This window comes from Rhinolophus sinicus, chromosome 12 (genome assembly GCF_057876585.1).
Source record: "Rhinolophus sinicus isolate RSI-liver-muscle chromosome 12, RSI-T2T, whole genome shotgun sequence".
Classification (NCBI taxonomy): domain Eukaryota; kingdom Metazoa; phylum Chordata; class Mammalia; order Chiroptera; family Rhinolophidae; genus Rhinolophus; species Rhinolophus sinicus.
In genome coordinates, this window is record NC_142512.1 from 2514835 (window position 1) to 2542829 (window position 27995).

General features: G+C 39.2%; 2 protein-coding genes across 2 annotated transcripts in view; both read left to right on the plus strand.

The window, feature by feature from the left end:
• LOC148756429 (ankyrin repeat domain-containing protein 26-like) overlaps positions 1–9280 on the plus strand; it is a 39553-nt gene extending 30273 nt beyond the window's left edge. The window contains exons 7-11 of the mRNA XM_088788974.1: positions 915–987; positions 4007–4077; positions 5235–5372; positions 6808–7740; positions 9092–9280. Coding sequence (XP_088645100.1) covers positions 915–987; positions 4007–4077; positions 5235–5372; positions 6808–7740; positions 9092–9280 — 1404 coding nt within the window. The remainder of the gene's footprint in view (positions 1–914; positions 988–4006; positions 4078–5234; positions 5373–6807; positions 7741–9091) is intronic.
• Positions 9281–12469: 3189 nt separating this feature from the next.
• LOC148756430 (optineurin-like) lies at positions 12470–27503 on the plus strand. The gene is made up of 6 exons (XM_088788975.1): positions 12470–12559; positions 13165–13234; positions 20478–20654; positions 21311–21513; positions 24171–24344; positions 27489–27503. Exons 3-6 carry the CDS (start codon positions 20489–20491, stop codon positions 27501–27503), a joined length of 558 nt encoding a protein of 185 aa, XP_088645101.1. The 5' UTR covers positions 12470–12559; positions 13165–13234; positions 20478–20488.
• Positions 27504–27995: the final 492 nt, after the last annotated feature.

Sequence of the window (27995 nt, forward strand, 5' to 3'; positions counted from 1 at the left end):
ATGCTGGGTTAGAGAATATTGTCGTGGGGGGGCATGGTTGTAGTTGGAATGGGAGTGGGAGTGGAATTTCGGGGGTCAGGAAAGATCTTTCTGAGTGTGACAAAAACTGCCAAGTGAAGCATGAGAAGGAGCCAGTCGTGTGAAGATCTAGAAGCAAAACCTGCTGGACAGAGATAACAATGGATCACATCTGTTCATATTTTATTCTAATGTCTTGGAATGGCCAGGAAGCAGGAAGTGGGGTAACCATCATCAAACCATTTTTGTATTTGTTGTTTTGTGTGGGAAAGAAATAAAATGTGCATAGTAAGTGTCTGGTACATTTTAGATGGTTATAATAAATAAATGTTCTTATTTTTCCCCGATTAGAAATTATTATACTTTTTTGAAAAGTTGCATAACTATATATAACATTTTCCCTATTATTTATTGAAACATAATCTAATCAAAAGTTTTTCTTATCACTTTGCCACTTTGTTCAATCATTTTTTCTATCAAAATTTTTGTCAAACAAGAGTTCGGTTTTTCCAAGCTCTTCTTGATTTAGATGAAGTAGGTTCTAAAATGTTCTGTTTAGACTCAACTGGACATACACCAAGGTTTCTTACCATTTCAAGCAAGTATCTTGTTTTAACACTAAAAATCAAATCTGTCATTAGAAATATTTAGCAGTTATATCAAGTACACTTATCAAAGTATTAGGTCACTACAAACGTAATTGCAGTTTAAAAGCTTACAAAAATTGCAAAACTGCAATTACATTTGCACGAACCTAATGTTTGCTTAAATACATATTTTTCAAAAAGTCCTTTTCTTGGTGGTGATAACACTAATATTTTTATCCTGAATTATTAACTAGAAATTGTATGAAGTGTCCATTAGTTACTAATCGTCCTGTTTCCTAACCCTTTCAGACGAGAATTGAAGTGGAAAATCCTGGTCCTCACGAAGGTGTAGGAATGGACGATGTGCAACCCTTCAGACCAGGTGCACTTTGCAATACCAGTTTAATTTTGGGAAGGAGTACGCAAGGACATTTGGCATGCTCGCAGTCTTCTATTCAGAATTCCTTTCTTTTGTTACAATTTAATGGAAGGATTTCACATAAGCAACATGATGTCACTGTTGGTATTAATGTTTGAAAAAAAAGACATCGACAGGAATAAGAAAACAAGATTTTAAAAATGTGACTTTTTTCAGATGTTTCTCCTCTTGGTTCGATATCCTAAATGTCCCAGTTTGGAACCCCTGTACTTAATAGGGGTTCTCAGAGGTTAATTATCACACTGGAAGATATTTCCAGGGTTTGAAAATGGTTCTTTGAATTTTGACCTTTACCTAGAGTAAGCCTCAGTTGCTACCATGTCAATTGTGTTTTAAATTTATTCCTCTTAGTGTTGTAACACTGATGGTCTTAAGACAACCAGATGTTCTGCTGAGCAGACACCAGGTGTGTGTGTACGCGCGCTTATGGTGTCTTTGATTATTAAAAATGGGAGAAGTAATTAATCGTAATGAATATTTGGTAGACACAATCTTTGAAAACAGGAATTCTGAAGCTTTTGTGCCTTGGGATGCTTTTATGCTATTAAAAATTATTGAGAATTCCAAAGAATATTTTTAAGTCGGTAGTCTCCGTAGATAGTTACAGTATTAGAAATAAAAACTGAACAATGTAAAATACGAGCTCACACAGGCATGCATTCCATGAACCATTAGAGCTAAGACCCAGTCACCATCAGACCTATGATGTTACCATCAGAGCTGTGATATCACGGCCGTGGAGAACTCTACTGCACACTTAGAAGAGAATGAGAGTGACAATGGCAAATGACATTTAGTCTTTCTGTGAAAATAGTTGTGACCTTTTCGGGCCCCACGACTTACAGATCTTGGGACTTCAGGGATTCTTACATGACATTGGAAACCACCGTTTGAAATGATGTACGGGCTTCCTGGACGTGAAATGATAAAACAGGCTTTAAAGCTTCACTTCTACAATTGTGTTTTTCTTTCACTTGTCTTAAAAAGTTTTAAGCTGAGAATATTGTTTAAAAAACAAAAGGAAAATAGTTTTGTCATATATTCGTTTTCTGTCTCATGGTGCCCTGTACTCCTTGGAGCTCATGTGGACCTAGTTTGATCCTATTTTTCCTTGGAAACAATAAGGTCACCCAAGACTGTAATTTGTCACATGAATATCTGTTTATCTAAGGCTTAAAAAAATGAATTCTGAAGATATTGGAGCATTTAGAAAATACCATTTTCTTATAATAAGTAGTTTCTTATTTGAAGTCGTACCATTCATTAAAAGTTTTTGTAAACCCACGTTTGTCATGCATATTTAAACTAAAGATAAGTGGTTACACGTAACTTTGGATCATAACAAAAAAAAATCATACCCTGCACCATCTATTAAGTAGGTAATTTTTAATTGGAAACACATTATATAATAGAAATTGCTGCCTGATGATAGTTAATTAAACTTACCTGTGTCAATGGCAAGTATAGGACACCTAAAATAAAATGTACTCTGAAGGAATAGTGTATTGGGGGAAAAGGAGGACGTGTGACTGTTTCTCTGAAAAAAGAAGTTTTACAACATAGTCAACTTTGTGTTATTTTTACATCCTAATAAATGAAAAGTTAATCCCAGAATTCAGACGGGGATTCTGCTTCTTTGACCTCTAATCATGGAACTTGTCAAAGATCCGGGGATTAGAAAGTTGGTGATAAAAGGCCATTTGCCACACACTCAATGAGCAAACCTATGTCAGCATCCACAGAGTTTGGACAGATGACCGTAATAGACAAACTAGACTCAGATTGTAGGTGTGTTTCTGTTAGGTAATAATAGGCTCCATGACTTGTGTGAATCACCGCTACCAGAAAACAGAGAAAGCAAAGAAGGAAATAAAGGAACAGAAAGTGTTCAACCCCAGCCCACCTCTATGTAGCTTCATCATAGTTCTGACTTTCCAACAGTCACTTTGTGGCAAAACCTACTTTATGTTTACTCTGTTTATGCAACTTACAACAAAGCAAAATGACTTTTAGCAAGACATTGGCGTTCTTCCTGAACCACAGCAACATATGGGAATAAGAAAAAGAATGAGGTGAAAGCGTGGTTTCCTTTAGACTAGTATTTAGCGTACACTGGGGAGTGGGCAGCAGGATTATATGTACCACATTGGGACCAGATGGGAAAACTTCATAAAGATCTAAAGATTGCCTAGTGAAACAAAACATAGTTTCTTAGCTTTAGTTTTATATTCTGAATTCACAGGTATCAGTTAAAACTATTTATTGTAAATGAAAAAGCACCTTCCGAAACCAACAATCAAATATTTCTTGGATTTTCTATGGCTTTATATATTTTAGAATTGACTTTCCCAGCAGTGATGGGAATCGTCGAGAATTAAATCTATAGCACTTCCTTCTCAGCTGTGTCCGCAGTCTGTCTCCTCTTCTCTCTCTTCTTCCTTAAACCCCAGTGCTGAATCCTCAAAGGTGAAAAGAAATTTTCAGAATAGGAGAGGAAAACATTTCAGCTATAAGGAAGGGTGTACACTGATAAATGCATCAGAAGGAACAGTCATTTTGGAAACAATGAATGACGTTGCAGTTGAATCTTAGGGTGTTGTTCAAAAGATACCATTACCAGGTAGAGAGCAGAGTATAGAGTGCAACTCGATATGTTTGTCCTGCATTTCTAAACTGTCTTTTGTTTCTGATTGTTCTTCCATCGATGTTCAATGAATGAATTTGTGGATGAATTTTTGACATGTTTGTATGCCTTTCAGTTTGTGACATCTCATATTTCCCAAATGGTTTGTTGAAGTGTTAGCTAATTAGAAGTATTTCTTAAGTAAATATTCAGGAAAAGATTACGCTTAATTTGAACTCTCAATTGATAAGATGTTATTTTCTGTATTTATAAAGATTATAGCTTTTATCAAACTGTTCTAAGTAGTTCGTTTTAACTAATACGTAGATTTGTCAGCAGGACAACACCTAGGAATGACATCGGAGGAAGGGCAAGCGAGGCTTGATGGAAATGAAAAGACCTACACGCATGTATGTGAAATTTACTTTGAAATTTCTAGTATAGTATGGTTTTCTGTGCTTTAATAATATAATACAGTCCAGTTGAAATTACCTTACATGCTAGCCTTTTAGAGTCAAAAGGTCATAACTGAATGATATTTATAACATTTGAACTAGTTACAAAACTTAAAATATTGTTAGAATCTATAGATATTCATAGCTCAAGTTTATCTTTGGATTGAGGCAAAAAAAATAATAAAGTCCTGAATATTGTCTGCGCCTTTAATTTTTATAACTCCCTTACGTAATAAAGAAAGTAACATCAAATATTGAGTCACATGATGAGACAGTTGAAATTATGAACCATGTAAAAATGATGGCCACTGATTCGGGCTCACGCGAAAGGAGTCAGGATTCTCAGGGGTTCAAAATGTGCAGTTCCATATGGCTGGTCACTAAGGTCAAGGTTAGAGATGGATTCTTCCTTGTGACCTCTGTGTAACGGACTCTGAGTCTACATTCAGGGAGAGAATGGGGTCATGCACTCAACTCAACTGCTTTTTAAGAAAATCACACCTTCCAGGATGGGACCTTTGGTTGTTAGGGCACAAACAATAACTTTCTAATTTCTTTCAGTTCAGTGTAGGAAATCAGTAAATATGATTTAATTTTTTATCTGCTCTTATTAGTGGGTAGTGAGTCAGTTATAATTGGATGCAACAGATAACTATGTCAATGTGTAACACTGTCATAGTGTATAATTGGAATTAATATTTAGGAATTTGCTTCTCTTACTGATTGATGTTAATCATATGGGCTCCTAATTAAAGTTTGCCTATTCTCCAGTTATTAATCTTGAAAAAATAATCTTAAATTCACTATGGGGTCTCACGATTTAAGATATGGTGGGGTGAACTATTTTAAGTGAGGAAGCCTCTGTGACATTAAAAATCATCTACTATCTCATTTTTTGGGTGGATTTAACATATAAGCGATTGTTCAGTGCAAACGGTGACAAAATTAGTTTTGCGGGTTCATGTTTTTCTTCTAATTTAGACTAAGGCAACTTATTTTTCACTTTCTAGTTACAGTCCAATAATTTGGGAGTAAGTAAATGTAGATTAAGAATCTTAACAGTTAAATTTAGTTATATTCTAATTTTTCTCCGTTCATATTCTATTCTCCAGGTTATACAAGAGGAAAACGACACTCAGAGGCCACTTTCCCGAGAACAGGACAAGAGAATATTACATGATGCAGTTCTGACCAATTGCCTTCAACAACAAAAGGAGACAGAAATAAACCTTCAGAAAATGAATTCTGAGGTATTTTCTTTAGTCCTTTTCAAACATGTGTGTGTGTATTCGTGTATGTACATATTTTAAAAACCAATGTTGTACGTATGGGAATTGTAGAGGATTTTAAAAAAAGAGAGAGAGAGAGAGAGAGAGAGAGAGAGAGAGAGAGAGAGAGAGAGAGAGAGAGAGAGTATTTTAGGGGGAGTGACATTTTTGGTCCATTGCAATAAATGATATTCTTGACTGAAGTCCTTTTATGTCCAACAGTCAAGTAGTGACGTTCCCAATGTCTCATCTAAAGGGGAGGCTTTCAATGCTTTTTACAGGGATCGATGAGCTTTCTACAATCTCAAAACTATTGCTACTGATAACGGAAGTTTCAGTGTGAGGCAGTGATTTCATCCCCTTGCTGTATTAGCAGAGAGGTTAGTTTTCACTTCCACTGATTGTAAGGAGTAGAGGCATAGCCAGGTCAGGGACCGTCTTTTAGATCCCGTTCTCCTACTTTTGAGAAAGTAACAACTTGCTCCCAGTAGAGTCCTACTTCAGACTAGGAACTTTTGAAGAAATTGGATGCCGTGATACATACTTAGTGATAATTTATTGGTGAGGATTTTATTCAAAGAAGTCAGTGTATTTGCCCCTGTTTCACATTTATTTCTCCTTTAAACATTATGAAAAGGAAATAACACTTATGCAGCAGCAAATGATCTCACTACTTTCTAAGAAGAGCTCTATAATTTTGAGCTTATTTTCCCTGAGTGTTTTGAAATCTAAGGCTTCGTTGGAATTTACATATTTCCACTAGAAGAGCAGCAAGCACACTATTGCGGAGCCCAAAGTCCTGCGGAAAATCCTGACCTTGCTCATCTTTTTAATCACTCTGTTCAAGATTGTGATAACGAAACGAGTTCATTGATGTATAAAGAAGTGCTTAGCGCAATGCCTAGATGTATCAGTGATTAGTAGACTTAATCTTATAAGTGACTCTGAAAGTATTAGAAATGTAGAATATCTTTTCAGTATTCTTGGGAATAAAGTTGTAGGAAATGTAATCAGTCCAAATGTATGCAGAGTGAATACTCTTACTGTGGGAGAGGTGTATATTCAGACGATAACCTCTATTTTAAAGTGTAGTCAGACTTCTTAATCTTTTATTTCATGCCTTCTGGGTTTGCTGCCTTTCCAGTTCTGAGACGCTTAAAGTTCTCTTATGATTTTAAAATTCTCTTTTTCCATTTCATGGATTCAGCATCTTATATTAATTTTGTTTTTAACTTTTTGGAATTTATTCTTGTATAAAGTTGGAGGTTTGGATTCATCGTTGTATTTTTCCAATGGGATATCCACTTACTGCAACCTTTTCATTATATAAACATTTAGGTTCTTCTTTAATTTCAGAGGATATCATGATATGTCATTTCATTGAATGCTAGCTACAAGTCTCCTTTGTTTTACTTAGGTTTCTGAGAGTTATGAAAAAGAAAAAGACCTGTTGCCTAAAAATCAGATGTTGGGGGATGAAATCGCCATAGGAAGACTGCAAAGGGACACACTGAAAACTCAGAATCAGGAAATGGAAAAAAAGTACTTTGAGGACACTGCAAACGTAAAAGAAAAGAATGACTGTCTTCAAAAGACGAGAAAACTGAATGACGAAACACTAACAAAAACAGTATTTGAATGTAACAGACAGCTTAATGTCCCAACAGCTGAGAATACAATGCTGAACTCTCAGCTGGAGAATGAAAGACAAAGCAAAGAAAGACTGAAAACAGAAGCAGAATCCACCCATCATTATAAGCTTAGTAAGCAATTAATAAGACACCTACAAAATGCTTTCCAGGGATTAAGAGATGAATGCTTGCCCTTATTGGACAAAAGCGGGTTTGCTATGTGTAACCGAAAAGAAAAGAAGGCGATTCTTTCTCAACAACTTGCTAAAGCTGGAAGTAAATTCAATAGCTTAGACACTGAGCTCCCTCACACAAGATATGCTGTCAGAGACAGGACATTGGTTTTTGAACCTGTACTGAAAGACCTAAACCAAACTCAGTGTCAAGAGGAGGAAATTGAACCCGTGTATCAGAGGGAACACGGAAACGTGAACACATATATTGGAAAGTCGGAATCCTTAAAGGAGAAAGGTTTTGACTTACAAAGTGGAAATATGCTTCTTCGACGGCAACTGGATGATGCGTTCAACAAAAGTGACAATAATGAAAACTCAGGAATGAGTGTTGAAGAGCAGCTTCAGGAGGGCAGAAAAGTGCTTCAAGCTGAATGTGAAAAACAAGATCCTATTGCGAAAGAGAGACATAAGGAGTTAGTCGACACATTGATTCACTTGGAAGGAAGAATATGCCAGTATGAAAACGATGAATCAGAAAGAGAAGTAAGTATCCAGAAAAATAGTTTTCAAATTTCCCGAAAGAAAATTCAATGTTCAAATATTTGATGATGGCTAAGTGTTGAATCTATCTGAATATTAAAAATATATAGATTACAAATGCATTTGTGCTAACAGCTTAAAAGCATACATTGTATCCAGCCAATAAAACTTAGACCTGTGAGGTGCTTTACTTTGAGTCAAGACATTGTGTTGACTATGAAATTTTAAGGTATAAATTGTTATTAGATACATATTGATATGAATGATTTAGTCCTATACTGCTGCAATAATAATTTTCATCTTTGTTACCACATTGTAATACCATTGTGAAGCAGATAAATGGAAATGCTCCTATGCAAACAGAATTTTTAGAGATAAAGGTTCAATTAAGTGGATTACGTAGAGTTAATTCTAGATTTCCCACATGAACTGAAGTGTAGATGGTGTCCCTTTCCCTCAGTAGTTTCTTCCACATTTTAGTTGGTATAATTTTGATTTTATTCATGTCAATTTGATATAAATTGGAACTATTTCAGTCCCAAATAATGTATTCTTATGACCTGTGACCTCTTTAAAGACAGCTAATTTTTCATTAAATCATGATTTTGGACAAATGTGAGGAGTTTTATCAAAACTCTACTTGATTTGATCTTCCCACTGCTATGTATAATTGTCCTTGAATATTTTTACAAATTCGTATTTCTCATCGCAAGGCCCATTTACTATCATTTGGACATAAGTTTGTCCATTTCAAAGAGAATTGTAGCGGTCTGTGATTTATTAATTTGGCATTGGGTCCCCATTTTCAGACGAGTGAGGGGAGGCAGGATTCATGTGTAGCAGGAAGGAGGTCCAGGCCACGTTACCTGGGGCCCTGAAGACCACTGGAATGAGTTCGCTTTTCTTCTAAGATACAGGCATCTGTTGGAAGGTTGTGAGCAGTGGACTGTGTACGTGAGGACCTGTGAAGTCAATTTAAGCCTGTGATAAAAAAAAGGGGGAAAACATTCCACAATGTAGAATTGACTACCACTAGTCCCACCGACATACCAGTTTCCCCTTGAGATGTCAGTAGATTGTTAAGCTTTGCAGCTTCATCAGGGGAAATGGGGAGTGGGGCTGAATCTGTTGTTCAAGTAACCTACGTAATAGTGAGTGGGCAGCGGGATAACACCTTCTGTGTCTTACCCAGATTCAGTAGACAGACTTGTGCCCAAAAGAGGAAAAGAAGGTGAAATGATGCCTGGGGTGATCTTTTTCAAGTTATATATTATATTAATGTGTTAGAGTTAGTGATTATTAACATAATTTAATAGATGTGATTATAAAATCACTAACAGCATCATCTTCCTAGGTGGTTGGGAGACAACTTCAACAAGAGCTACCTGACACCACAAGAAAACTGCCTCTGTCAGAGGCTTCACGGGAGGTTAGATCACGTTACCGTATGAATTCAGAAGCTGAGACACAGGATTTCAAGACGTTAGAGCAACTCAGACGTCAGGTATGTGTGAAATGTAACCTGTCAACAGTTCATCTATAGTTGATTAATATAAAGTGTTTTAGGATCCTGATTTTCAAGGGCAGCTTTCTTTTGTGTTTTTGTTGTAATTAATTTATTATAATATTATTATCTTTATAATGCACTTCTTCCTTAAACTCTGGCTTCCATCCTGCTATTCGCATTGCATGTTTTTTCTTAGAGTCTATACCCTTGGTAACGTTGAGAAATAGGCAGCGTTTCTCATAGAAATGGAGAGACTTTTTCCTACTAAACAGTATTTTGTAGTGATCGCTCCATGACCACGATGAGCAGCCATTTAAGATCAGAAGATGATGTTTACTAGAACAATTCAGGCATTTGTCTTATTTCTTGTCATCACTTTTGTCAATGGTTACAGCACTGGCATATATTTCATGGACTTCAGACTGACTCGTACAGAAAGTTCATTATACAAACCAATTGAAGTAGACATTTCCCTCATTTTGTTTTCATTTTAGAAATATTGTAAAAGTATAGAAATATGTAGATCATTATAGTATGCACACCCACAATAGAGAATTAAGAAAATAATCGAGATTCACTATTGTTCTTTTTAATCTTCATTGGGATGCAATTCCCATATCATATTTCACCCATTTAAAACATACAATTCAATATCTCTCGTTACATTCAGAGAGTTGTGGAACTATCACCACAATCATAGAACATTTCCGTCACCCCCAAAAGAAACCCCACATCACTTAGCTGTCACCCGTCTTCCTGTCTCTCCCAGCCTCAGGCAGCCACCAATCTACTTTCTGTCTCCATAGATTTGCCTATTTTGGATGTTTCATGTGAATGGAATCACAGGAAGTGAGGTCCTTTGTGACTCGCTTCTTTCCCGTAACGTCACGTTTCCAGGGTTCAACCGTGTTGTAGCACATATCAATTGTTAGCTATTTCTTCCTATGGCCCAACATTACTTCACTTTGTGGACAGAATACTTACCCATTCATCAGTTGATGGAACTTTGTGTTGTTTCCACTTTTTGGCTGATAATAATTCTGCTGTGAACACGAGTTTACAAGTTATGGTGGGAGCCAATGTTTTGATTTCCCTGCCCTCGGATTTCAGCTCCCAACCTCGCCTCTCCGTGACGCTTTCTCTGACTGTCATTGAACTCATGTTCCTCAGCACTTGTCAGATAGTCTGTGCAGAGCAATCAAGCCCTAAATTTGACATAGTTTTAATTTTTCATGAGCGAGAATTCTGTCTTTCTAAGTATAAGTTTGTCTAAGGGGAAATAGTATTTGATATGATGGCACCTATCCTGGCATAAATTAAAAATGTTTTCTTTAACAGTTGTTAGGATAAAATTAAATACTTTATACCAAACCAATACTTCCCCTTGGAGACATTGATATAACTAAATTTTTATTCTGAAGTATTTCTCACAATTATATATAAAATCGAAAGCACGAATCTAACAGAAAATTGTTCAATGAAATGCTCATTTTCCCCCTCTCCATGAAAACAAAAAAATAAAATTAAAGGGAACCAGCCCTTCCTCTCTGCAGCCAGACAGGGTGTACAGGTTGGTAGCACGTTCTAACTGTACAGTTCTGAGGACGGCTTTTCTGATCTGCCAGAGCGTGTTGCTTTCCTCTGCTCTTCTGAGTGCTTGCTAACACATCCCAACATAATCAGTTCCCGGGAATGAATTGGTTTGGGAAGTTGGGTTTAGCACTAGAGTCCGTTATTCCCACGTCAGTGGCTTTACCCTGCCTCTCATGGTCATAGAAATTGTATGGTCAATCGGGAGGTGGCATTTGCATTGTAGTCCAACTGCAAACCCTTTGATTTTACTGTGCGCCGTGTCCTTTTCTATTACATATGTTCCTTAATTTAATCTTCCCAATATCCCAGTGAGGTAGATGCCACTATTGTCTCATTTTATACATGAAGAAACTGAGACCCAAAAAGTTTAAGTATTTTGCTCAAGGTCGCCCAGCTAATAACTGGTGGACTTGGGATAAAAACCCAGGCATTTTGGCTCTTATTTAGTTACTGCCCCTCAAACTATTCCATGAACTATCTGACTGCCCCCAAGAGTAACATGTCAACTGGACTAGCCTGGTAATTCACATATGTCAATATTTAAAATTAGAGCTGATGGGATGCTTGGAATACAGTATGTTTGACTTCTCGGGTCATTTGTACTACAAGATATGATAATTAAGTGTGAGAACTCATTCTAGAAAAAGTGCTACATACCTCGTTTCTGAATATCACTTCGGTCACAAAGCTCCCTTTGGGAAGCTATGCACCAATGCCACCACCTAGTTCACAGTTCAAAGCAATTTTGGAACTCTTTTTCTGGAATGACCATCATTGCTGTCATCATATTACCTTTGATGTCCTGAATGTCATCAAAGAGTCTTCCTTTCCATATTTTCTTTATCTTTGGATAATGACATATTTAGTCATTGGGGGCCAGATCAGGTGAGTAGGGAGGGTGTTGCAATAAAGTTATTTGTTTACAGGCTAAAAACTCCCTCACAGACAGTGCCCTGTGAGCTGGTGCATTGTCGTGATACAAGAGCAATGAGTCGTTGGCTAAAAATTCAGGTCCTCTTAACTTTTTCACACAACCTTTTCAGCACTTCCAAAGAGTAAACTTGGTTAACTGTTTGTCCAGTTGGTAGAAATTCATAATGAACAATCCCTCATATAAATAAAAAAAGGGGAGCAACATCATTGCAACAAGTTTGCGAACTTAGTTGTCAGATGTCATAGATCATCAGTAGTTCAACATCACTTTTTCTTTATTTTAGCAGCAAGAAGCAAGAGCTCGACATACAGAGGATGCGAGATGTACTGAGAAGATTCAAGATCACATACAAAAGTATAAGTTAAAGCAGCACAGAAAATAACCTGAGTATCTATAAAGCAGATGTGTAGTGTAGTATGACAGTTAGATCAGTTATAACAATAAACACATGAGTGTGAAGCTGGGTCAAAGTGTCAGCTTTGCGCTACCTTGAAAAGAATAATTTGTGTACATTGTCTCTGATTTTGCACATTATCCACAATTCACAACTAGAAAAATGGCACAATTGCCAAATCATGTGCTTTTCAAATTGTAAGATTTTATGTAGTTGCTCCTTCAGATATTTGTTCAGAGATTATGTGGTATGCTTTAAAGTCAATGTGTGAGAATAATTATGTCAAAATATTCACTTTAGGCTTGACACTGAAAGCACTGACCTAACAACGACAACTAAAAAGCTAGTGGGCCTAATCGAACAGCTTCACAGGAACCTGTCAGGTACAAGCTTGGTGAGTCAATCTCTTCATTTGTGTCATACTGCAAAGGAATGTGTATGTCTGTCATAGTAGCTTATAATACTATTTTAGACAATAAGAACAGTCTCATTAATAAAAGTACTGTATTCATGTTGATACTACTTGCTGGGAGTAATGTAATTCCTCTCTACAGAGAAAGAAATCTCAGTTCATAAAATTAATGATTTTTGCAGTCAGATTTTTATACAAAAAGATTGTGATAGTCGAAAGGCAATATTTGATATATACCACATTTCATTTACCTTTCGTTTGTCCAACGAGTTATCTACCACCCACACACCCAACATTCTGCCGGACTGCTGAAGTTTCCCCTGCAGAAAAGGAAAGTGGAAGGCACGTTAGTCCATAGCGATTCTGAAATACAGCCTGACGTGTGCTGTCTGTTCTTGGATTAGGACTTAGTCCTACCCATGCCAGTGCTTCTCCATGGCCCTTTGCTGTCCCCTGTGAGTCTTTGTCCTGTCCTTTTCATAAGAAATGACCTGTGCTTCCAGCTCTTTCCTCAGCATCATTCCTCCACCCAAATGTCTAAGACCCACAGGCCTCCTCTTATTTTCCACTGTTTTGGTTTTTACTAGGAGACTCTCCCCAGCGGGCACGATGCCGAGGACACAGTAACCCAGAGAGAGGCGGGAGCTCAGGCAACGGGTGAGCCAGGGCCGGGGGGCCTTTCGGGGTTGGGCGAGGTGGTGACTTCTTCTCTATCTACCCTGGAAGCTGTTCCCGCAGACCCCTTCCCTGCCATCCTGAGCCAATCGGGGAGTGGGTGGCCAGGGGTTGGGGAGTCCCCTCTTGTGGGAGGGTTTCCAGTTCCCAGCGGATCCTGACCTGGTGGGAAAGGGCCACGAGGGCAGCCATCCCTAAGCGCCCTTCCCCCTTCACCGGCCTGGCCAGCCGCAGGTGACTTCCTGTGAAGGTCACGAAGGTGGCGTAAGGTGATACCATCCTGCGGGTTGGGAATCACTCTACAGCTAGTGCCTCATTATAAGGGAAGTGGTTAAGGGTACACCTTTGGTAGACGTAAAATACTGAAAACTACTCTAGGTTTAGGAAATGGCCCAGGAACACTAAAGAACAAATGACTTCTCTCAGGTGGTGGGATACTGAAGAACTGGCCCAAAGGAATCTTCATAAACTCTTGTGTCTAGAACATGTGTGGGTGTCTCTGTGTGGATATGTGTACATACATACTTATATACACGTATTTAGACAGAGAGAGAGACTATGAATATTTGATGAGGGTGAGGACTTGCTTTTACTGTTGGAGATGTGTAAGCTGGAGGCAGTAAACATCGAGGAGAGAAAATGAAACCAGGTTCCTCTGCCTCCTTCACCAGGAAAACTGTTGCACAGAAATGTGTGCCACAGAGTTATTTAAGGAAGACCAAAGCTGTAGGACCCTAAGGTGGTGGTAGGACATGCAAAGCCTGAGATCTGGTTCAGCAAGTGGCGCTGTGAACAGGAACCCCCCCTTGCTCTTTGTCGAGGGGCCAGGCTAACCCTCAGGCCCTGCCCAGTCTGTAGTCAGCTGGGAGGCCCTGACAGGAGGCCAGGGCCAGGGACCGCCCTGGAATGGACTACCCTGGAGACAGAAGACAATGATTAGAGTCTTTGGGATGAACGATCCATTTTTCTACTGGGACAGTTTCAGTAGTTCTTTAGATATTGTGAACAGCATTATAAAAGTAGTGTCTTTTTGTAATTGACCTCAGGTTGCATCTCATGCTATAGAATCCAAATAAACCCTCCAAAAACCAAAACAAACTTATTCTTGAAAGGAATTGGTCACTGTGTCTATTACCTTACCGTGGAAGCCCCCCTTTACGTAGATCTCCGAGCCCTGCTTCTTGTGAATTTTATAGATACTTGAACTGTGTGGTATGTTCTTTGGAATCTGTGGAACAGTTAATACAAAGCAAAACGAAACAAGTAAACTTTGTTGTTGGTTTTTAAAATAACATCTATTTCATGCAGAAAAAATATACGTATCACAAGTTCTCATTGTTTTCACTTTGATGTGCATGAGGATTGAATAACAGAATATATGTTATGAAATGATGTCCAGATATCTTTCCATTAAGTTTGTGCAAAAGTAATTGTGGTTTTTAAAGGTTAAAAATGAATGCAAAAACCTCAATTACTCTCTTTTTTTTTTTTCACCATGAACGAAAATATATTGCTCCTTTATTTCTACATTTTAAGAAAAAGCTTTCCAGAATTTTAGGCAATTATCAGAAACAAAAAAGCAAACAGCATAGTTTTTCAGACAAATTGAGGTTACGGATTTTGGGTTTTATAACTAACTAAATTTCTATCAGGTATAGAACATACTTGTATCACTCAACATGTTTAAAACCAAATGTATATTCACTCTGCTCGGTTCGCTTTAAAGTTAACATCTGCTACCTCAGGGAACATTTTAAGTCCTTACTCTTTACATGGGCCTTAATTCCTCCTACTTCTTTCTCTAACACGAAGTAGCTTTATGTGCTTTGTTCCCTTGTTCAGCCATTCACAATGTACTGTCCCTTCCTTGCTACACATTGACCTGGTTTGTTAGCATTTTGGCAATCGACGCATGTCTTATTATCAGTAATTTTAATTAGCGGGGTCATCTGTGGGATGACCCAGGATGAAGTTGTTGCAAACACCTGTCATTGTAATTTCCTCTGGTTGCTCACGTTACCACCGCTATGTCGGTGGGCGTAATCTTTTAACACTCACCCTGCTGTATTTGAAAGCATCCTCACTTACTGAAAACAACAGGTTGTCCCAGACCATCCTGATTTATCTTTGCTGAAAGTCACTTATCTGCTATTATGTGTGCTCCCAGATTGCCTTCTAAGTAGAATTTGATGTGAGACTATCCACTGGGCTTTAGGGGTGAAAATGTGTCGGTGGTGAGGGGCTGCCACCACTGGGGCCCTTGAGTGACTAAGGTGGAAAGGTTATTTCCGAAACTAAAACCTCAATTACTCTTGCAGCAACCTAATAGTAACATGAAAAACAGTACTGATTTTCAAGGTAAGTTTTAAATGTTGAATTTAAGAATCTGGAAGTGAATGCCATAGAACTGTAGAGAAACTCATGTGGATTTGTCACCTACGCAGCAGGAAGTGTTTTACTAGTGTTAGACTTTAAAATACCTTGGTAAACTACATTTTCTTTTCATTTCAACAAACATTTCCTGAGGGCCTGCTGTGTGACAACATCTAGGAAGAATGAAATACAGACCTGGGTCTAAGTTTGACAGGAAGATGGACGGGCATGGGGTGATTACTTTGCAGAAAAGGGCCAGGGAGGTGAAACACAGGAGGAACGCGCTATCGGGTACGCAGAGGAAAGAACGGGACATCTATTTGACCTGGACATTGAACTGTCCAGTGGCTGTTTGTCAGGGCAAAAGGCGGCCATTCATTTCAAGCACAGGGCAGAACACAGATGCAAGGGCATAGAAGCAAGAGTGCAGGGAACTGTGAGCTCTGTAGTGTCCTCTGGGTATGAGTGGCATGGCGACAGGAGATATTGGTGGTTAAGTGACAGCCAGATCCTGAAAGGCCCTATTTGTCTCACTCAGGAAGGAGCTGGACCTCTGTCTTGTATGGGAAGGGTTTTAAGCGGGCACATGAGCTCATGTTGGGGAAGAAACCATGGAGGTAGTGGGGCTGAGAGGGAGATCTGAGAGTCAGACTGTGTAGGAGGCTATGAAATTTCATTCAGCAAGTATTTGTTGGACCCCCAACTATGTCAGGTAATGTCCTAGGTGCTGTGGACAAAATAGGCCTGTACTCTGTGGAGTGCGACGTTGATATCTGTAGTCCAGACGAGACAAGAAGGGCCTGACCTAAGCTGGTGAGGATGGAGAGGGGGCGGAAGTGACACCCTTTGGTGACCCATTAGTGACCCATTAGACTTGGAGGAAGAGGAAATGGGAAGACTCAAACACAGCTCCCAGGTTTCTGCCCGGGGCGATGAGGTGAAGTCTATTTCCATTTTCCGTATATTAGCAAGTTACAAAATCAGGATAGCATTTCTGGCATAAAAGATGAGAGTTGTTTCTATCCCGCTAGAAGGATGCATACTTTGAGTTCTTTTCCCAGGATGGGGATGGGTTTAGTTGATGCAGTCTTGGAATCTTACTCAGCTTCCTTGTGAACCCAAACCAGACTTTGCCAATAGCCAGCTATTGTCTCCAATCACCAAATAGGTTTTCACTGTTTAAAATTTCTTCATCCACATGGGGATTGAACCTATGAAAACTTAATCAGCAGATTTGGAGAATCAACCACACCAGGGTAGGGTTAGACTTATTCTGTATTATTGTGTTTCCCCGAAAATAAGACCTAGCTGGACAATTAGCTCTAAAGGGTCTTGTGGAGCAAAAATTAATATAAGACCCGGTATCATTTTATGTTAGATAAGACCGGGTCTTATATTATACTAAAATAAGACCAGGACTTATATTAATTTTTGCCCCAAAAGATGCGTTAGAGCTGATTGTCCGGCCAGGTCTTATTTACGGGCAAACACGGTATTTACACTGGTCCAATGTCCAGTGGGGGGAAGTCAGTATAAGGCAGATTATGTTCAATACAAAATGACTTTCTGGCAATGAGAACCATCCTGTAATACAATGGGCAGTTGCCTGCTAAGGTCATTGCTCATATTTCCTGCCGTTGAAGACATTTACGCCTGGTCTATATGACCATCTGCCACAAAGCCAGACGAGACATTTTGGTTGTTGTTGTTCAAGACCAGGGTTAAATTTCTAATCTGCCATCTTGGGCCGCCAGAGCCAGAATAGGGAGTTGGACTGGATCATTTTAAAGCCCAACTCAGGGATGAGATTTAAGTTCATGCCTACAAAGTCAAGTCATTGCTAGAACTACGTGACCTCTGGAATTAAGAATGATAAAAAAATATAATCAAGAATTCAAATAGTGGGTCTGGGAATAAGATCCTGGAGATTTTGCTTTTGATCGTTTTACTTTCTAGGCAGCTCTCCTTTTTCCTCTTCAGGGAAATCTTGACAAATCCTGTGTTAAATTAATTCAGCCTTCTGTAGTTAAATATCACCTTTGTAAATGACACGTTTCAGATCCACATTAGTTGGCCTTTTATGAAAAAAATCTGTTATGGGGTAGAACTTGGAATAAATGGCTTAGTTCCAATTTCCATAACCTTTGAAGATGCGTGCAAGGATATATAATACATCTCTGTGTTTGTTTCATTGAAAGCAGCTCAAGGTGTTGTTAAAAACAGAGGACTCAACTCCCTCTAACTGGCATTTTACCAACAGACCTTTCACATATGCACTGTACTGTGATAATTCATAATGAGGCCCCTTGAAATATTCTAAAATCATAAAGTTCTCTTTGAGTCACCACAAGTCAGTTAAATTGCTTTTAGTAAAATTTTGGTACTAATTTACATGCTTATAATTTTGGTATTTACATACTTATATTCAGCATGCAGGCTAACTTTATTTACTGTGACATCTGCATTACCAAATAATTTTCCCTAACAATGCTGAATACCGAAGGCTTTCCTATAGCTAGGATAGGCATGTGTATTATTAGTGTGAGACGGTGGCATGGCCCTGGGCTGTTAGGGTGCATGTGTTGAATGGTATGGGTTGGACTGTGACCTTATTAGAAGCTTAAGAACACTTTTTGAGCTGAAAACTACTGTAATGATCATTTGCTGGATAAGACACATTTGCTGACCATCACAAGAGGTCAGGTGACATCTGGAGGTCACACATCTGTTTGTGGCACCCAGTGTTTATTCTACCATCTCCCTTAGTATAACCCTGTTGTTGTTTTTTCCTGGTGTCCTTATAAAATCTGGGCAACCTGGAAAAGTGAGAAGCACCAATGTAATAACTAGAAGCTGTTTAACTCCTTTATGGTGTGTCTGAAGACTTGGTAGAGGTATAAAGGATAGTCAAAGAGGAAAAATATCCGGGTGGTTTTCTTTCCTCCCTCTCCCCTCTCCTCTCCTTTCCTCCTCTTTCCCCTCTCTTGGAAAAACTATTAAGGAGAAATGTGTGCGTATAATGAAATGGAACCAAACACATTTGTAGATACCTGCTTAGGTACTTTTTAAAAATCTGTTAAATATGTCCATTTACTTTTTCGAAGTGTCATGTACTCATCGAATACAATGAGGAAATTTAATGTGCACGAGTAAATGATACACGTTACAAGGATTTTATCTTTAGGTCTATCACCTAGAACTTTAGTATTCCCCTGCAAAATAGATGGGAACACTGATATAAAGTAAAAACCCATTTTTATGAAATGTTAGCACCAATATCATTCTGTACAAAACTGAATTTTATGGAAAGCCAGAAAATGGCTTTACCGAATTATTTTTATCCAGATTATTTTATTTGGAAAACAAAAGCAGCTCGTTCTCGTCCCCTGATACTATCAGAGAGCACACGTCAGCAGTATCCTCTTTGCTAAATGAATTGGGATATGGGACACATCGGTGCCTTCAACGGCTCACACTTGAATATCGTGCTTTATCAGTGTTTTTACTTCCTGACATTGCCATTTTCATTAAAGAATCTCATGAGAATGCCTTTCCTTGTGCTAGCTGCCTGGGGAGAAGTCACACAGGTGACACTGTTGGGGGCCTGCTGTCCCATCAGTAGTAGCTCCATCTCTGATTTCCTACAAGGACCTTTAGATCAAAGGCAGGTCGCCGGCCTCTTGATGCCAGGGGACCCCCAGAGAGCCCGGGTGCCGCCTCCTGTTGGATCAGGAGGAAGTACCGTCCTGCACTAGTGTGTTGGTTGCCTTTTCTTATATGGGCACTGGGAGAGCACTCAGTCGTGATGATACAGTGAGATATCAGAGTGTACTTCTCTCTCCTCGTCTTCACTGACCGCAGGGTTTCATGAAAAGGCTTATCATCTTCTTCATGAAGTGTGTAAAAGAAAATGTTTGCCTGTAGCATGCAGCCAGTCATGAGAGGAGAGTTCTGTTTGCCCAGGTGATAGGCCCTACAGAAGTGGAGTTGGGATGCACTTGTGTCTTATTGACGTCGGCTTTGCCCCTCTACAGGTTAAGTGGTATGCTTAAAACAGTCTCAGAACATGCAATAACTAGGCGAGATTTCTTAGTCTTTTTAGTGTGCTTTGCAAAATGATCCAATATTGAAGCCTAAATATTCAGTCATCACTTTATGGTCCTATATACCTGGGTTTGGAGTCATCCTTGATACTTGTTTGTGCCTCTTCTTAAGTGACTTTGGATGAGCTGTAAAACCTCAGTGAACTCAGCTCTGTCAGCTGTAAACTAAATATAATGGAGTTTCAATGAGGATTAGGAGCTGATGTGTCTGATGCAGTGATTCAGGACATAGTGAGCATCCAAAATATGTTAGTTCTCCCTTTCTTCTTAGCCAAGAATACAAGAAATAAAATATGGAGATTATTAACAGCTTACTGATATATACTTAACATACCACACAATTCTCCCACAGTATGGAGACTTGAATGGAATGATTTGCATGGGAAAATCAGCTCAATGATACTTTGCCCAAATCTACAAATATGTACATATGGAAATCCTCCTGAATGAGTCTTGCTGAGATTCCCGATCATCATGATGCCGTGCCCTTTATTTCCTCCTCCATTTCCCAGCTCCTCACTGTACCCCTCTGCACACCCATATGCACAGGCATACACATGCACACACATACACACTGAGCTAGGATATGCCTTTGTTTAAAAGAGTCAAAAATATTCAAAATATAATGGGAGGGAAAGTAGGCAACTTTTGGAATACATATTAGCAATTGCTAATGGATTTGGTGGGATTCAGGGGGAACCCTTGCAGAGGACGGACAGCTATATTTTCTGTTTGTAACTTTTCCATAGGATCTGTTGCCATGTCCCACCAACCACTTAACTGCCTAACTGAAAAGGGGGACAGCCCCGACGAAACCACAGGAAATGGACCCCCCAATCTGGCTCCCCCAAACCTGGACACATTCACCCCAGAGGAGCTGCTGCGGCAAATGAAGGAGCTCCTGATGGAGAACCATCTGCTGAAAGGCAAGCAGCACCTGGCCCCCGTGTTTCTCCATTCACCCTGGACCTTCCTGAGCATAATACCCTTTGTAATAAGGCTTGTTGTGAACTCCCTGCTCTCTGTCTGGTTCCCTGGGGACAGAAAGAGTACAGAATTAAGCTTTCAGTAAGGCTAAAGCTGCTTTCATTGTTTACTTTTGGTGAAGGTAAGTATAAAAAGTATTTTATGTGTCTCTGGGAAATAGCATATTGACATTTAGTCCATTTAAAAGGAAAAAGAAAGAAGGCTGCTACTATTGCAGTTAGTCCTACATATTATTACCTCGTTAAGAGGAAGCATTCTACTATCTCAAGCCATGGCTTTTGGCAGGACCTGTGTTTGAATCGGGTTAGTCTCTGTAGTTATACACAGGTACTTGTGCTATCTGGAGGTACCTGAACCAATTTTATTTTCTTGAGACTTATGAGGACTAGAAATGCCATTAGACCCGCTGGTCCTGTCTGAAAACAAAAGCCCCTCATCTTGCTACAGTCTTCTTCTGGCTGATCCTTGGGCCCAGGCCCAACGTGGCATCTTTAGATCCAGAGCCTCCCGGTGAAGGGGTCTGAGGGGCAGTGTGATTCATGAAATCAGGTTCAGTCCCCTGGTGTGTGACGCCCTCACTGTGAACCCCATACAGAAGCCATGAAGCTAAATGAACGAGGTCTGAAAGGACGATTTGAGGAGTTTTCAGCCTGGACAGAGAAACAGAAAGAAGAACGCCCTTTTTTTGGGATCCAGAGCAAAGAAGCCAAAGAACGCCTAATGGCTTTGAATCATGAATTTGAAAATTTGAAGGAGGAACTTGGAAAACTAAAAGGGAAATCAGAAAGGTCATTCCAGGTGAGCAGACTGATAAGCTGTGATTTTTCTTTTTCTTTTTATTTTTTTTTTTACTAATATTTGTAGTATCTTATTTGTAGAACCTTATTTGTGTTGACTTCTAGACCAAAACCTTTCATGGTTCAAGTTAGACAGGTGTTTTGCATTACCTTGAAAAAAGTGTTCTTGCTGAGAAGGTTGGTTGCAGGTTTAAGGGTCATGAAAAATTATTGTTGGGGGAAAGACATTTGTAAAGCTTTGACCATATTGATTATAGTCAAAAGAATGTTGCAGTTATAAACTAATGTTTTGTATTCATTATAGACAGTGCAGAAGGACCTCTGCCTAGAACCATCCAAGTGTTAGTTTTCAGTGTGTCTGTGATATAAGATTACATTTTAAGAAATCTGTTACTCAGAAGCTTTACTTACTGACCTTGTCCTTCCTCTCTGTCTAAGATAGATTCATCACTTTCCATTGTACATTTACTTCTGAAAGATGGTTTAACAAATGTATATTGTGATAGAAGATTATATAGGGTTGCCGTGCTTTCATTGACCCAAAGAACCTGGGAAATATGCTCACAACGCAGAGTGGGTATCAAAGATGTTAGTGAAAAACAAAGCAGAGCACATGTGCAGCCTCTGCCTGGTTGCTAACGCTCACTGGGTATTATTTGTTTACATGGACGCATCTGCTGTTCATTTTCTTCCAAACCTGGATCTTAACTCTTTGGAGGACAGAGCACTGGGTTGATTCAGGGAGGACGTAACTCCAGATATCAGTGATCTTTCTTGAGACTTCACCTTGAACTTTGATGATCGCTAATTTCTTGAATGGGTAAAGAATGCGAACAGAGGACTAACATGGAAAGAAAGTAATGCAAAGGGGATGATGTAGAATAATCCAAAGGATGAAAAGTTGTTTAGAAAAGTGTCAGTTTGTATCAGTGATCTATTCATCAACTGGTGCTCATGAGACAATGAAAACATTGAGCTTTAGTGCATTTATATTAGTGTTGGAAATGTTTCACTGTGGATAAGGCTTACCACATCTGATGCTTCAACGTGTCTTCCAGTTGGAAGAGGTTACGTCACTTTTGGGAGGAAATCGCTCATTGTCTGAATGTTTTTGAGGTATAATACTCTGAAGAAATGATTACACCTGGGATATATGAGTCATTTTGTATTCTCTGGAAGAAGACGTCTTGTATGGTTTTCCTCCCTTGGCTTTTGGGATGTGAGCTGACAGTTGGCTTCAGCCAAACACATTGAAGCCAAAAAGGAAGCTTCCAGAAGCAGTTTGAGATTGTCTGCCTGTAGGTTTTCTTACCGATCCCAGCATTGGAAGAAGCTGAGATCAGAAGTTGAAACTCTGGACCGCTTGTTTCAGGGCAGGTGATCTATCGAAGTGAGCTACAAGCAGGACTCAGAAACGAGTCCTTGGTACAAAGGACTTGGTGTTGGAACAATGAGATACTTGGGGCTCTTTAATACCCTTGGTCAACAGCCTTCTCCCCCCCAGACTGTGCCTCCCAGGCTGACCCTTCCCTCCCTTGAGGTGGTTTTTAGGTTTAGGCGGTCATCTTCCTCACTTAGTAAAGCTCTCAAGGCCTGGGACTTGTCTCACTCATGCTGGCCCATCTTTGCCGCTGTTTCCACAGGGGGGAATCCGCCCTCAGCATCAGGGCTTCTCAAGCGTATTTCTGGTGGTGGTGGCCATGCCCTCAAGAGTAGTGAAGGTTTCCTGAGGAGGAAATCAGAGAGGCCGAGAAGGTCAGAGCTGGAAGGGACCAGAGACCCTGTGTGCCATGTCTTTCTTTCTTACTCAAGTAAACTGAGGCCAAGACATTAAGTGAATCTGCTCAAGGCAGCACATACACTGATTAGCTGAGTGTGGAGTCGAGTCTCTTCTCCCTGCTCACAAGTAAAAGGCTGCATCTAAACAGGGTCTGTCTTGTGACTTTGTCATATGCAGTAATTGCATCTGGCTGAACACAACATGTACTTGATGTATTGCTGAACTATCCATGTTTACAGAGGCTGAAATTTAATTTTTTGAGCTTTCATACCAGCCTCTGAACTTTCAGTCAGCTTATTTCTCACCAGACTTAAGCTTAGCATCTTAAAGCACCAACCCAGAGTATTATAGTATCCAGACTATATACCTGGGAGAATTTTGGACCTTTCATTGTGTTTTGCTGTCACTGTGCCAAGTGATGTCCTTGATGCTTGGGCTTCTAAGTGGACATGACAGGTATGGGGAGCGAGGGGGTGGGTATGCATTTGTAGAGGAAAATAAAATGCAAGAGGTTGAATTGTGGCAGCATTTGTCCTTATTTTCTGATATTCTGGACTAAAACTTGCAAGTCTACCATTGCCAAGGTCTGGTTGGTTATTTTCATAATATCAGATTATTCCAGCATGCTGAGGAAGCCTTTCTTTCATGAGGTTATTTTAATTTGCTATTATTTCAATACGATAAAATGATATGAAAATGTTCGTTTTCAATGTTATGTCAAAAAAAAATTGCCAAGGACAAGCTAGAATATTCTATTGTAAAGCACAGGGGACAAAGATGTTGAGAAACTGCCTTCCCAGTGGGTGTGGAGCACTGGAGTTTGACGGCCAGATTCTTGGATTGATTAGTTAATTTGCTTTGTTCCTTGTCATTTCCAGGACCCACCTGGGGACCCCAAAGCAGTAGCAGAACAGGAAATGGAACAGCTAAAGACCCAGGCGGCGTGCCTTCAAGCTAAAATGGCAGATCTGATGGGCATGGTGTCTGAATTACAGCTCAAGCTGAACTCAAGCGGCCACTCAGAAGACTCCTTTGTTGAAGTTAGGATGGCCGTAAGTGTTCTGGCTTTGGTTTTGTGTTAAGCAAATTACAAAACCTCACCCGGACAGTTGATACAAATACCACTATTTCTTTTCAACACAGAGGAGCCAAGTAGTGGGAAAATTTCAGTGTAGCAAAGATAAATTGGCTCTTATTTCTTAAGTATAACATAATGCTTGTAAGGGTTATCATTGCTGAAATGGAAAAATATTGATTACCTTTTATGACAAAAGAGATCGTCCTTCTTTTTTCCAGCCTGTCCTGACTAACCACCTTCTCAGTCTTTAACAACCCGCAAGTCGGTGATTAGTTGCCAAGACTAATGTTTTCTATGTGGGTATCAGGTTGATGAGCTCCTCCTAACTAAGGCAGGGCTGGAACCTAGAAATAAAATCCCTGACACCTGAACATCCTGGCTTGATGTACACGCTGTATAAAATATGATGAAAACACATCCCAAGTTCAGCATGTGCTTTTCTCAAATAAATAAGTTAATCTTCATTTTCATTAATCACAAGAAATAGGGGTTTAGAGAGTGTGAAATTTATTCTGAAACATTTTAGGTGGTTTGTCTTTCTTTCGTTGTTTGTCAAGTTTAATATGTCACGTAATTTGTGTTTTCTTAACAAACTTAAACTGACAGCCAGTAAGGAGAGGGGAAGTGTGTAAGAAGTGTGACCCAGGAAAATTGAGAAGTAGCAAGGAAATTCAACCCAGATTGGAAAATTCGCCCTAGAAAATGAAAACAAGCTGTAATTCAAATGTAGGTCAAAACACTGTGGATGTGTGAGTGGTATGATAAAGGCTCTCCTTCAACCCTGCACCAAATGGCTCCTAACCCACTTACTTGCTGAGCCAGGAACTGAGCCTGTGCAACAGTTAGGTTTGGCAATTTGCAAGATAGCAATATTGCTTGTTTTACTTTTTATCACCACTAAGTTCTTTTTTAAAAATCAGTTTTGCATTCACACGGTTTAAGAATCGGTTGTTCCACAAGCTTTGTATAGAAAAACAGCAGGTCCTTGGCTACACCCCCACCTGCTTTTCCTGCTTCCCCAGATAACCACTTTCAACATACTTAGCTGGTCCTTTCCATATTTACCTCCACATAACAGGCTTACATAGCTACTTAAAATTTCCCCCCCTATTGTAAACGTAGTTTATTGATCTCCCACTATGAAGGATGACTGTTTAACTGTCTTTCATCCCCATCGTCGTCATCACACACACATGCTAGGCTCACTAAGATAAAAAGAGAGAAGACACTGATTAACAAAATCAGAATGAAAAAGGGGAATTTATCACGATGCAAATACAAAGGATCATCCAAGAATACTATGAAGGACTATATGCCACCAAATTCAATAACCTAGAAGAAATGGACAAGTTCTTAGAAACATACAGCCTTCCTAGGCTGAACCATGAAGAACTGGAAAATCTAAACAGACCGATCACCAGTAAGGAAATTGAATCAGTCATCCAAAACCTTCCCAAAAGCAAAAGTCTGGGACCAGATGGCTTCACTAGTGAATTCTACCAAACCTTCAAAGAGGATCTAATACCAATCCTGCTCAAACTCTTCCAAAAAATTGAAGAAGAGACAGTACTCCCCAACTCATTTTATGTGTCCAACTTTACCCTGATACCAAAACCTGGTAAGGACAACACAAAAAAAACCTGTAGACCAATATCTCTGATGAATACAGATGCAAAAATCCTAATCAAAATTCTAGCAAATCGAATACAACAATGCATTAAAAAGATTATTCATCACAACCAAGCGGAGTTCATCCCAGGAGCACAATGATGGTTCAACATCTGCAAATCCATCAATGTGATACATCACATAAACAAAATAAAGGACAAAAATCATACGATTATATCAATTGATGCAGAAAAGCATTTGACAAGATACAACATCCATTTATGATTAAAACACTTAATAAAATAGGTATAGAAGGGAAATACCTTAACATAATAAAGGCCATATATGACAAGCCCTCAGCTAATCTCATAAATTAATGGTGAAAAATTTGCTGTACATTCAGAAACACGACAGGGCTCTCCCCTATCACCTCTGCTTTTCAACATAGTGTTGGAAGTCCTTGCCAGAGCAATCAGGAAAGAGAAAGAAATAAAGGGCATCCAAATTGCGAATGAAGAAGTTAAATTATCACTCTTTGCAGATGACATGATGATATATATAAAAAACCCTAAAGACTCCACCAAAAAGCTATTAGAAATAATCAACGAATACAGTAAAGTTGCTGGCTACAAAATCAATGTACCAAAGTCCATTGCCTTCCTATATACTAACAATGAAATCTCAGAAAAAGAAATACAAAAAACAATTCCTTTTGCAATTGCAGCAAAAAGAATAAAATACCTAGGAATGAACTTAACCAAGAATGTGAAAGATCTATATGCTGGAAACTATAAGACATTTTTGAAAAAAATTGAAGAAGACACAAAGAAATGGAAAGACATTCCGTGCTCATGGATTGGAAGAATCAACATAGTTAAAATGGCCATATTACCCAAAGCAATACACAGATTCAATGCAATCCCCATCAAATCCAAATGGCATATTTTAAAGAAATAGAACAAAAAAACCATCAGATTTGTTTGGAACCACAAAAGATCCTGAATAGCCAAAGCAGTCTTAAGAACAAACAACAATACTGGAGGTATCACACTCCCTGACTCTAGCTTGTACTGTTAAGTCCGGGAATCTTTCACCCCTCAGAAAGACAGAGACACACACGACAATGCAAGTCACACAGCGAGGTTTATTTCCAGCTAGCTGGGGTCCCGGTCTCTCCCCGACGCAGCGGGTTTTAACAAAGGACCCCTAGCCTACTAAGCTAAGGGTTTTTTATAGCAGTTCTAGGAGCTTAGTAATGACTAAAGTCTTAGGGAGTACAGTATAGACTTACAATTCTCACATAACTAAGACATTCTGTGATTTCTAAAGTCTTAGGGAGTGCAGATGGCTATGCTTCAAAGAGTTTACAATAGATACGCTTCAAAAAAAAGCTTCTATATCAGGAGATAAAACACCTGGTCTCTATGTCCACATCTTGGAACTAACAATTAGGCCATTAGGATGTTTTAAGCTCAAGGCTGTTAGGCTGTTAATCTTACTCTGATTTTAGAGTAACATTCCTTGAGCCTAGTGCCGCCAGGGCTGTTAGCCAGGGCTGTTAACCCTATCGTAACCGTGAAGCGGCAGGCCTTACTGTTAACAGTCTCTTACAGTACTACAGGCCTATAATCATCAAAACAGCATGGTATTGGCAGAAAAACAGACACATAGACCAATGGAATAGAATTGAGAACCCAGAAATAAAACCACATAAATATGGACAGATAATTTTTGACAAAGAAGCAAAAAACATACAATGGATAAAATGTGGCCTCTTCAATAAATGGTGCTGGCAGAATTGGAAAGCCACAGGCAAAAGAGTGAAACTGGACTGCTATCTGTCACCATGTACCAAAATTAATTCAAAATGGATCAAAGACTTAAGCATAAGACCTAACACAATAAACTGCATAGAAGAAAACATAGGTACTAAACTTATGGACCTTGGGTTCAAAGAGCATTTTATGAATTTGACTCCAAAGGCAATGGGAGTAAAAGCTAAAACAAATGAATGGGA

Bases quoted from the DNA above. Each gene is read 5' to 3' on its own strand.
- LOC148756430 (XM_088788975.1), top strand. From the start codon at position 20,489: ATGTCCCACCAACCACTTAACTGCCTAACTGAAAAGGGGGACAGCCCC. The intron at 20,655-21,310 runs GCAAGCAGCACC...AACCCCATACAG, and splicing joins GGAGAACCATCTGCTGAAAG to AAGCCATGAAGCTAAATGAA. The intron at 21,514-24,170 runs GTGAGCAGACTG...TGTCATTTCCAG, and splicing joins AATCAGAAAGGTCATTCCAG to GACCCACCTGGGGACCCCAA.